The sequence below is a fragment of the Mesoplodon densirostris genome, chromosome 15 (genome assembly GCF_025265405.1).
Source record: "Mesoplodon densirostris isolate mMesDen1 chromosome 15, mMesDen1 primary haplotype, whole genome shotgun sequence".
NCBI classification, from domain to species: Eukaryota; Metazoa; Chordata; class Mammalia; order Artiodactyla; family Ziphiidae; genus Mesoplodon; species Mesoplodon densirostris.
Genome location: NC_082675.1, coordinates 16968759 through 16980800, shown reverse-complemented (window position 1 = coordinate 16980800; position 12042 = coordinate 16968759). Strand labels below are relative to the sequence as shown.

Sequence of the window (12042 nt, the reverse complement as noted above, 5' to 3'; positions counted from 1 at the left end):
AAAACTAACTACACATGGGTCAAAAAGACTAACCTGGCAACAAACTAAAAACCATGGCAGGAAGAGATCTCTTGTGAGTGTCAATACTTTTATTTTGGTGTGAAGACAGGAAGCTGGAAAATACACTGTATTTAAAATTTTCTTGGTTCCCCCTCACATTGTGGAAACCCCCTCCCCCCAGAGCTAATCTGTTCAAACTCAAATACTTAAAAATTACAGCAGCAAAACAAAAGCACAGAAAAAAGAAAACCAGATGGAGAAGGTAGCCAGGCCAGTAGTGTCACTTGGTGTGGACGACTGAAGTGCTGAACAGGAGCTTCTGTTTCTGTTTTTTTCTTTTCTTTCCTCCTTTCTCTTCTAAACAGAAAACAGAAACAGCTTAGCTTAGAATGCCATCGCCTTGCCCCCTGGCCAGTTTTCATTAATGATAGTCGCAGGCAGCTAGGAGTGCAGGCTCTGGAATTAGACGTCCTGGATTCAAATACCAGTCCTTTCACACTCTGGTGTTTGTCTTCAGGTACATCACTTACGTCCCCAGCCCAGCTCCTCATCTGTAATGTGAGTTATACCCATTTAATATGGTATTGGGAGAATAAAATTAGCACAACGCCAGGCACACAGGAAGCACGCATAAATGCCAGTGTTGTTCTTATCTAGTTCATGAACACCACAGAGCGGGGTGTGCTTCAAGCCTGAACTTCTCCATCTATTAGCCACCCTCCACCACTGTGTCTTAGAAGGTTTAAAAAAAAAAAAAAAAAAAAAAAGTCCTCAGAATTTCACACCAAGGCCTCAAAAGAACTAATCTGGGGTGCAAAAAGGTGCTAACATACCAAATGGAATGTTAGTTGACACTAGAATGTGAGCCCTGAGGCTCAGAGGGAAAAGTGCAACTGATTAGTGATGTCTGCCACTGGATCCAGGAGGGAATGACAGCCCTGAGCTGAGCATCCCACTTCTGTGCCTTTACCAGAGAGGGGATCTGAAGTAGCTGGCGTGTCCAGTTTCATGAAGGCTGCTTCAATAGCTTGGCTGAAGGAATTCTGGAAACTGGGCACAGGAACACGGTCTGAGTTATCACTCTCCCCATCGCTGTCCACAGGGGCAGGAGGGCCTAAGCTGTTTTCATCTAAAAAACACCAGTGTTAAAATTGCAGAAACAACACTAGAGCCTTTTACTTTCTGAAAGGGGCCAAATTTCCCCTTTACCAGAGGGCTGTTCTCACCTTTCTTTGGAGCAGTTTTGGGCCACACATCTGGTTTTGCTTTTCCAATTCTCAGCATCTGCCAAAGTGGGAAAGGGGAGGAAAGAATTTAAGTAACTGACGCCATTTCTTCTCCAGACTCCTACCTTGACACCAACTGGTACGGGGGACAAAGAACCAACTACCCCTCTGGGAAAAAGATTTTCTAGATAATTCTCTCCTTAACACTGTTTTGGTCATGTCCTCTATATCCTGACCAATGGAACTGGCAATGAAACCCACAAGGTGGGAAACCAGTTGTTCCTTAGGAAACAGGTAAAGCATATTGCAAAGAAGGCACAAGAGATTCATACTCAGATTCTGAAGTTGGGAATCCTGACTCTGTCACTGCCTGCTTCTGACAAATTTTCCTACTCTTCTGGAGACTCCTAAAAACATCAACCTCTTAGAATAAGGAGTGTACAGGACCTTCCAATTTTAAAACAAACCACCTGGCTATCAAACCTCAGTTACTTAAGGCCACAAAAATCAATTTAACTTTATCTCGAAACTGCTCCCACAGCCCTCATTACCTTGTGGTCTTTGCTTTTCCAATAGTTCCTTAACTATTAACTTTTAGATCCAGCCATAAACCATATTCCTGCAAGTACAGTAAAATCAGAACAATTCCTCTTGCCCCTGAGTGAGGAAATTTTTCATCCCACTTGGCCAAGACCAGCTTTGTAAGTGCTGAGGGCCACTATGCATCCCAGCTGCCACACATTACACCATGCCACTCAAAGCAGGGTGAATTTTACCGAGACAACCCCAAGAAGATACAAGTAGGAATGCCTGTCCTAAATGTTTACCAAAGTGGGGGTTGCATGTTGTGCAAGATGAGTTCAACTGGCAGATGTTGATTTCACTGATAAACTTTCTTCATCATGTACCACACTTTGATGATCTGCTCCCTTGGTACCTGGGAGTCTGGGGTCCAATAGTACGACATCTGAATCATCTTACTCTTCCAAGGTCATTAAAATATATCACCTATATTTTAATCTTGACAAAAATGTTTAAATGTTTAACCTGAGTCCACTCATGAAGAAACAATCAGAAAAATCTCAGCTATAGGATAACCTACAGAACAACTGGTCTGGATGCTTCAAAAATATCCATGTCACAGGTAAAAAACAAAAAAACAGAAGCCAGAGGAACTGCTATGGATCAAAGGACACTAAAGAGACTTGAAAAACTAAATACAATGAATAGTCTTTGATTAAATCTGACTGAAAACAATACAGGACACTGAGACAAATGGGAAAATAAAAATATGTGCCACCTTAGACAGTATTAAATCAGCTGTCTTTGATGTGATAATGGTAATTGTAGTTATACAGGAGAATGTCATTTTGGGGGCATGTATCTCCCAAGTATTTAGTTGTGAAGTGTCATTCATGAGGTCTGTAACTTACTTTCAACATAGCAAAAAAAAAAAAAAAAAAAGAGAGAGAGAAAAGCAAGCAAATATAGCAAAATAGTAACAACTGGTAAATCTGGGTGAAAGGTATGAATGTTCATTATACTATTCTTTCAACTCTTTAGGTTTGAAGTTTTTCAAACTATAAAGTTGAAAAAAGCAATGGCAGTAAAACCTAGCTAAAAAAACAACTTAGGCATTGACCTTACTCCTAGGAGCCACTTGTTTATAACCTCTGAAACCTAGCAGTTCATTCTCAGGATTGCTCTCAATTATTTCATCCTCCTTGACTTCAAAGACTCTCCTCACCAAAGTTCAATTCCTGCTTATTCCTCAGAACAAACTGCCATTTGTACGTGAGAAATATCCATATCAACTGACTGCTCTAAAGAACTGTTAAGCTAGTGATTCCAAACTAGCCCCAAAGACGTGAATACTAACCTCCTATGAGGCTGCTTTGTCAAGCTGTCTGTCCATCTTCCTCAGTTATCTGAATGCAGGAATGCTGAGTGTTTTGCTTGTTTTAAAAATTAATACTGATCTGACATCAAATCTCACTAGCCTAGTGTTGCCTCCAACCCAGCTCCTCAAGAAAGCTGATTTGGCTACTTACAGGATAACCAAGACAACTTTCCCTTTCCCAAAGTGAAGAAGAATTGTTTATTATATGTAACAGATACCACTGATTCAGAGGTCCCAGAACCAGGGACCAGTTAAAATTGACTGACATATCCCCAGCCCCTAGAACAGTGCTCAGTACAAAAGTATCTACTGACTTGTTAAATCGTTAGAACTCCTGATTCTTCCTCAACTACTCTTGGCCTCTTTCCTTGGTAAGTCTATGGTAATATCTGAGACTAACTCCATGACCTTCCGTCTTTAAAAAGCCTTCCATGGTTATTAAAGTCAGTGCAACATTAGCCTGTAAGTCTCCCCATCTCCAACAGAGGGATTTCCAGAAAGAAAAAGCATCAGAGCTCATGTTAAATACCCTTGGGCTGCTTCACAAGCAACGGGTTTACCTGGGCAAAGGAAGGGAAGGGAGAGTCTTCTTCCAGACTCCCAACGCAGAATGAAGAACTGCCCTGACTGGCAGTGGATGACAGAGGGGTCAGCAGAAAGTCTGAAAGGGAACCAGAGACCTGATTATACAAGTCAAGTTCCAAAGAGTTAGTGTCCTGTTAATAAGAGAGAAGAGACGAACCCAGAATCGGGTCTGGATAATTACTAACCCTGCCTCAGAAAGCTAACTGTGATCCACTTTCAACTCTGCCATATGCTTATAAAACCAAGAACATGGCCTATTGTTCACATGAGTGATCAGCATAGAGAGAGAAAAGTTTCATGGTTACAATAACACTAGAAGACATAGCAAAATCTATTCCCACGGTAAGAAAAATCCTCTCCACATCAGCTGGTTCTCAAGGCCTAGGTATCGGGCTGTCATAGAATGGTTTTACATGGATGAAAAAGCTCCAAGAAAAAAAAGATATAAAATGTAATCATGTCAGCCTTTATGTTCCAGCCAAAAGAAGTCTATGACCTGGGAATATTCAGTTAGAATCCAAAACACATACAGCAGCAAAATCCAGCAAGATGCAAGCTTTTCCCTGATACTCCCTAGGTAAATTAAGTCTTTTCCATCCTTTCTGACCTAGGGTTGAACATTTCCCACAGATCAGTCTACCCACTGCCCTGATCACTGCTGGGAGGGAGAGGCCTATTCACTCTCCCAGCAGCAGGCCCTGCCATAGTCAGCCAGGGCTCTGTGGTACTTTTATTCCTAGGACCATCCAACTGCTCTTGCCTGAATACATTAAAGCCCAAATAACTTCAGAAAAGCTAGTATGTGAAAATGCAATCTTTTTATCACAGATGATGTAGTCAATGTTTTGCCATGTTCCTTTGTTTAGTAGCTCTCTTCTCATTATGAAGAGCATAAGGGTTGTGCAGCCCTCAAGACCCAGATTCTAGTCCCAGTCCCTGCCACTAACCAAGTCCCTGCCTTGGTCTCAGGCTCCTAAATCTGCCAAGTGATGGGCATATGATCACAAGGGTCACCAAGAGTTTTAAATATTCTGATCTTGGAACTTTCATTGAAAATGCCTGACAAAAATAAATTTTAAGTATCAAAAACTATCTGCCAGGAGGATGAAGATCAGAAAAGACAGCTCTCTGAAATTATAGTAACTCCTTTTAACTGTTTAATTTCATGACACGTTAATATATTCTATATATAAGGAAAAACATTTTTAAAAGGCTGAAGGCCTATACCCTGAGAAAACTATAATCCAAAGAGAGTCATGTACCACAATGTTCACTGCAGCACTATTTACAATAGCCAGGACATGGAAGCAACCTAAGTGTCCATCGACAGAGGAATGATAAAGATGTGGCATATATATACAGTGGAATATTACTCAGACATAAAAAGAAACGAAATTGAGTTATTTGTAGTGAGGTGGATGGACCTAGAGTCTGTCATACAGAGTGAAGTAAGTCAGAAAAACAAATACCGTATGCTAACACATACATATGGAATCTAAAAAAAAAAAAAAAAAGGTTCTGATGAACCTAGGGGCAGGAAAGGAATAAAGACGCAAACGTAGAGAATGGACTTGAGGACACGGGGAGGGGGAAGGGTAAGCTGGGACGAAGTGAGAGAGTGGCATGGACATATATACACTACCAAATGTAAAACAGCTAGTGGGAAGCAGCCGCATAGCATAGGGAGATCAGCTCGGTGCTTTGTGACCAACTAGAGGGGTGAGATAGGGAGGGTGGGAGGGAGATGCAAGAGAGAGGGGATACGGGGATATACGTATGCATATAGCTGATTCACTCTGTTATACAGCAGAGACTAACACAACATTGTAAAGCAATTATACGCCAATAAAGATGCTAAAAAAAAAAAAAAAAAAAAAAAAGGCTGAAGGCCTCTCAAACCTGATCTCACTCCCTAGACCGGAACACTGTTACCGGTCTGGAACACAATCATCCCAGTATTTTTCTATACATTTAGACATATAAACCCATATTGAAATGCTTTGTTTTGTGTGGCTTTTTTAACCCAAAAATGGTGTCATGTTTTGTCTTGTTCTACAACTTCCTTTTATCTTAAACGTCTATCCATTAGTTCAGGAAGAGAGCTATTTCCTTTTTCAGTAGGTGTAAAGAATTTCATAGTATAAATGCTGTAATTTAGCCACTTCCCTACCAGTAGACTTTAGGCTGTTTTCTCCCATCATAAATAAGACGACATAAATAAAGATGTTCACACAAACAGGGGGAGTATCTTAAAGGTAGAAGCTAGAAATAAAACAGCTGGGGTGCGGAGAAGAATCTAGGTTTAACCATCCTGCTATATGAGCTGCCTGAGGTTTTTAGAAGCTAAGTCGGTACAGCCAATGGAAAAGTGAATCAAATGGTAGGAATTTGATGGATCTCAGGAATCTATTAACTACCCAAGTAAGGTTAGTCCCCTAAAGACCCCCACCATGCCGAGATCACAGTTGTAAATTCAGACACTAGGGCTTTGCTTAAGGTCTGTGGCTGGTGGTCAACTTGATTCTTTAGATCCCAACTCTATTTACCTGCTTGGGAACCTGGACTTCTGCTAAGAGGAGAAAGGGAGAGAGCCCCATGGCCCTCGGTGCTGGTGGGACCCAAAGCAGAATCAGAGGAGCAGGTATAGGAATTGAAGGCAGGAAACTGCTGTAGATTCTCTAGGGGAATGTGGACTTCTGGGTCTGCAAAGCAAAGACGAGAATGGTAGGCCCACGTACAGAATTCCTCAAATCTTTTCCAACAGTTGTGGACAGTCAATATGAATCCCCCAGGGGTGTGAATGATGGAGACAGAGCTTTAAAACCCCAATTTATAGTAACTGTCACTTTATAATATGTCTTTGTTTTAATATAAAAGCCTTGTTCTAACTTTTCTTGGTTGAAGCTAGGTGATATACCTGGGGGTTAATTATAATATTTTGTATACTTGTGTTTGAATATTTCCATAATAAAAAGTTAAAACAAAAAAGCCTTTGTTCCTGAAACATCACTTTTCTCAACTATTCAGGACTTGTGCTAAACAGCTACACAACATTGGTATGCCAGCTATACACTTATCCCAGTTGAAGAAGTAAAATTTATGTTTACCATACCACATGGAGTCAAAATAGTTAAGTCCTTTCCCTAGCCAAAGACTCAATTCCTTGTTTTCAGGAGGTTAACTAGACCCTCATGTCACACAATCCTTGGTTCAGTGAAGCTTATGTTTAAGAACCAGATCAGGGCTTCCCTGGTGGTGCAGTGGTTGAGAGTCCGCCTGCCAATGCAGGGGACACGGGTTCGTGTCCCGTTCCGGGAGGATCCCACGTGCCGCGGAGCGGCTGGGCCCGTGAGCCATGGCCACTGAGCCTGCGCGTCTGGAGCCTGTGCTCCACAACGGGAGAGGCCACAACAGTGAGAGGCCTGCATACCGCAAAAAAAAAAAAAAAAAAAAAAAGAACCAGATCAAAAGATTCTACTTACTGGTATTAAAGAGCTCAAATCTAACTTCCTGCATGTATTTCCTAGTTTGTCAACAGGTCTCTACTATTTCAGACTCTCCTGGTAGACTTGCTATGTATAGATGTCTCCAGAGTCAAAGGTGAGGCCAACAATGTATCCAGAGAGCACAGGGCCAGTTATCCCCAACATGCAGCAGATCTCCAATTCCCTTCCCCCACCCGCCCAGGTTTTTTTTTCACCCACTATGCCAAGGATAAACTTACTATGTGCTATGCACTTTGACCACCATCAACTCATTAATTCTCATGTAAGCCTACAAGTAAGGAGGTACTCTCACAACTCACATTTAAGAGCTGAAGAAAGCAAGTGGTAGACCTGACATACGACCTAAACAGTCTGGGCCCTGGGCCCAGGCACGGGATCTCTGTACAATGATGCACAGTTGTGCTCGTCATTGAGATGAGAGTTCTTGAACTTACACTTGCCCTGCTTCTTGTTCTCCTCCATCTCAATCCGGCGCTCTCGGCGACGTTCCTCCCGGGCCTTCTTCTGGCGCTGCCGCTTCCTCTTCTCAATGTCATCTGCGGGTTGGTGAGGTTGTGAGGAGGCAGACGCAGGACAACCTGGCCATTAACTCCTCCCACTTGGCTAGCAGCTAAGGGCACACGAGTGGGCCCAGCTGGATTGGATGAACAGATGGAGTGTATCAGGAGGTTCTGAGACTCATGACAAAAGCTCCTTACTTCCTCTTGTGGGTTTCTAGTCACAAGAATCCTTAAACTCCACTAAAAAGGGAAGCAAAGTAGGGGGCATTCTCACCTGAGAATATCTCTAGGGTTTCCTTAGAGACCAGAGGAGGCTGCAGAGCCAGTTCACAGATGCTGAACTCGCAGGTGAGCGGCAAGTGAGAGAGGTATCTATGACGCTGTCGCACATCCTACAAGGGAAAAGGGACCGATGCTCAACTAAGACCAGGCCTAACTCTAAGAGCAGAGGTTCCCACCCCAGATTTAAGGCAGTATACCACACCCTCTCAGATGGCAATGGGGCTCAAAGAGTTAGTGCTCAAGTTATCAGCTTTTGAAAAGCTGAACAGAAATTGTCAATTAACCTACCGTAAGGTAGAATAAGCAACCAAAAGCAGTTTTTTGGTTTGTGCTGCAAATGAATTAATTGAGGCTGATAATGAATGATCTAAAGCTGATCAGCCGTTTCAGCTTTTCTGGGGGTCCACAACAAACAGGGGAGAATAAGGAAGGTAAGAGTTATTTACTGGGAAAAAAATCTGGAAACCACTGACTGAATTAATGGTAAGTGGGAAGGCAGATAAAGCAGGTTTCTCTACTGAACAAAGCTTGGCCTAAAAGAATAAAAAATGCGGCTTCCCTGGTGGCGCAGTGGTTGAGAGTCCGCCTGCCGATTCAGGGGACGCGGGTTCGTGCCCCGGTCCGGGAAGATCCCACATGCCACGGAGCAGCTAGGCCCGTGAGCCATGGCCGCTGAGCCTGCGCGTCCGGAGCCTGTGCTCCGCAACGGGAGAGGCCACAGCAGCGAGAGGCCCGCATACCGCAAAAAAAAAAAAAAACAATAAAAAATGAAGGCAATTAATTTAATTTTCTTTTAATTCTTTTTCTGCATGTTTGATGGAAAGTTCATAGTACTTGGAAAAATCTCTAAATTTCAGGTTTTTATCAAATTTGTGATCAGTACAACTGTAACTCTCAAAGAGCAAATATTCACGTATGTAAATTATCAGACACTAATTTAGGTACCTGCTAAGCCAAAAATTCATAACGAGCTTTGTGTAAGCTACCTTAAAGCCTCCAAGGACTTTGTTTCCTTGCCATTTCTCCCAAGCAATAAGGAGAAACAAAAACAAACTCATCTCTGAAAGTAGGAGACACCTCTATTCCCAAACCACAATAAATGAACCTGTGATACAGAGAGCAGTGGTGAGTGACCTAACAGAACCCCAGCGTGGTGGGGGAGGGTCATTTAACTTTTTAAAAATTCACAGGCACCATCACTAACAAAAAGACTTAAAACCTTTCAAGACTAAAGGCCTTGAAAGTCTGTGAACTTGGATCAGCTAGGCCCACCACAAAGAGATTAGGTTAATGCCGCTTCCTGCCCCTCCACCTCGCAAGGCAGGCCCTTACCTCAGACATGGAATACCCAACGATCTCCACCACCGTGGCTGAGATCTTCTCAGGGCTCTGCTCCAGGCTGCCATACTCCCGCACGAGGCAGCGCACATTCACGGGGTGCAGGAACATGTGTTGCCCATCCTCCGCTGAAGACAAGTGGCTCTATCACACAATACTCTTGGCCAGTCCTCAAGTCAGGCCCTCCTTATCCCAGGCCCGACTCTCCCTCCCCAAGCTGAAAGGCACAACAGACCCATCTGCCCGGAGCTAGTGGCAATACCTCCCTCTGCTCAGAGAGCCAGATCACTTCTCTGAAACATTAAGCAGCAACCCAGCCCTCCTCCTCAGGGACACTCACCTTGGTAAAAGTAGTAACAAGGAGAGCTGCTCAGGTGTGTGATGCTTGGCTTGGTGACGAGTTCCTGCTGGCTGGACTCGGTACAAATGGTCCCCTCTCCAAGATTGTCTTCTGCTAACCCCGAGTCCTCACAGGCCTCTGACAACCCCTCAGGCTCTGGTTCAGAAGCTGCTTCCTCTTCCTCTACCAGAGGGAGAGCAAGACGACAAGGAGGAGAGCCCAGAGAACAAACTTCTGTGGTCTCTTCATCAAAAGCAGACAGATACTCCAGCATGCCCTGTTGGGACAAACTGTAGGTCACAGAAAGAACATGTGGCAAAGGCAGGCACAGGAACCAAGCTCTCTTGAGGTTTACCTTAGCTGTCACGTTCACTGATTTAACATCACTGGGGAAATAACACACGTAGAAAGAGCACATAGGAAAAAATTTTAAATTAATTAATTAATTAATTAAAAAGCACATAGGAAATACTCATAGTTTCCTCTTCTCCCAAAAAAGTTTAGACCTCACAACAGGGCCTAACAGCTGAAGAGCAGCACTTGAGGAATGGTAGCCATTTAGTCTGTAACCGGGACACTAACCTTCCTGGGTTGAAACACGGACTCCTTCGCCAAGGGAGCCATCAGCACCAGTTGTTCCAGAGCAGCCACGACACCAGCGACCTCCCCTCTGCTTTCAGCCAATCCTGACAGAGCCTCTTCCCGAGTCTAGAGCACCAGAGAGAAATCCAGAAACATACTTCGTTTGAAGGGCCAAATCTTACAATGGCCTTTCTCAACAGAAGCAAAAGTTAAAAGGCAAAAAGGAAGAGTCCAAGTACTTAAAATTCTCAATCTTTAAGGGAAGCAGGAAGCAAAAACACCTAGTACTCAAATGGGATGGTACTCTGCTTAGCATCTCTGACAATGATAATGACAACACTACAAAAAAGCTTCCTGAACAGAAATCCCAGGACACAGAACTAGTCTTCTAGTTTTTACGAACGAAGCTTTGAGAGAGCCCCAGTACAGGAGACAAGAGTCTGGGCAACCCCCACCTCAACCCGGACAGCTATTTCTAGGCAGCTTTTCTTCTCCCTGAAATGCATGTGAACAAATGCTCCGCACTACAGAAAGAAATTAAAAACTATTGGGTTGGCCAAAAAGTTCGTTCGGGTTTTCGTTAAGATGTTACAAAAACCCAAACGAACTTTTTGGTCAGCCCAATAAATACACACAACGCTGCCCAAAGAGGACTTAAGAGTCAGAGAGATAGAAATTCAAATACCAGCTTCACCTTGTATTAGTTATATGTCCTCAAGTAAATTATCTAACCCATGATTCCACTTCCTCATCCATGAAAGGGGATAGTTGTTCTATCACACCAGGTTATGGAGCTTAAGTGAGATAAAAATAAGTACAGTACCTTAGCACAGCCCCTTTCATGGGGGCTTTCATTGTTCTAATATAGATCAGTGATTCTCAAAATGTGATCTGGGGATGAGCAGCATCAGAACCACCCTGGAACTTGTGATAACGCAAATTTTTAAGCTTACTGAGCCTAGACCTACTGAATCAGTCTCTCAGGGTGGAGCACAACAACCAGCGATTCTGATGCTTGTTCAAGTTTAAGAATCTCTATTGTAGAGGATACAGGGCATAAGAGATTCTATATTTGGATAATTCTTGCTGCTCCAAAATCCTCAGTAGGCATTGCTAGAGCCCGCTGGAGAGGCCATAGTAATTTCTCCACAATGTCCCTCAAATAAAACATCTCCAAAAATAAGTCCAAGTGTTTTCCTAAAGAACAAAAAAACCCACCTTGCTTAATTAAGAACACAGCTAATCTAGAAACTCAAGGGTCTCATTATAAGATCACCTTGACTTGTTCCTTTCAGCTCCAGAGAACAGTTTAAAAATCCCTAGGTCAACCCCTTCCCTCCTATCACCAAAGCCCAGAGCAAACGTAATTTTTTAGCCATTCCCCCGCTTGTAATCTTAGATGTGGGGCTGAAGTAACTAATCCCCACCACCCCGTCCCATTTCCAGTGCATCATCTCACCTTGAGCTCCTGGATAGCTGCCTCAATAAAGCAGGACTCGGGAGTGTGCTTCTCCTCTGCCAGCTGCTGCTCTAGTGCTGCTTTCTCTTCCTGAACCACCCGGTGCAGCACCTGCTCCTTCGAGGCCAGCAGCAATTTGGAGTACTGGCTGTGCTGTTCATCTGCAAGAAAGCCAACAAGATGACAGAAATGCGGGACTTCCCTGGTGGCGCAGTGGTTAAGAATCCACCTGCCAATGCAGGGGACACGGGTTCTATCCCTGCTCCAGGAAGATCCCACATGCCACGGAGCAACTAAGCCCTTGCACCACAACTACTGAAGCCT

General features: G+C 43.5%; 1 protein-coding gene across 2 annotated transcripts in view; it reads right to left on the bottom strand.

The window, feature by feature from the left end:
* Nucleotides 1-69: 69 nt before the first annotated feature.
* Nucleotides 70-12042, bottom strand: part of RNF10 (ring finger protein 10) — a 31542-nt gene continuing 19569 nt past the window's right edge. Inside the window, exons 7-17 of one of the 2 annotated variants that reach the window (XM_060118833.1) lie at nucleotides 11719-11879; nucleotides 10260-10385; nucleotides 9678-9954; nucleotides 9332-9465; nucleotides 7992-8109; nucleotides 7652-7753; nucleotides 6258-6413; nucleotides 3687-3787; nucleotides 1227-1284; nucleotides 971-1129; nucleotides 70-357 (exon numbers count right to left, since the gene is read on the bottom strand). In XM_060118833.1, coding sequence (XP_059974816.1) covers nucleotides 281-357; nucleotides 971-1129; nucleotides 1227-1284; nucleotides 3687-3787; nucleotides 6258-6413; nucleotides 7652-7753; nucleotides 7992-8109; nucleotides 9332-9465; nucleotides 9678-9954; nucleotides 10260-10385; nucleotides 11719-11879 — 1469 coding nt within the window. In that variant the 3' untranslated portion in view covers nucleotides 70-280. The remainder of the gene's footprint in view (nucleotides 358-970; nucleotides 1130-1226; nucleotides 1285-3686; nucleotides 3788-6257; nucleotides 6414-7651; nucleotides 7754-7991; nucleotides 8110-9331; nucleotides 9466-9677; nucleotides 9955-10259; nucleotides 10386-11718; nucleotides 11880-12042) is intronic. The other variant, XM_060118834.1, reaches the window with a different exon arrangement.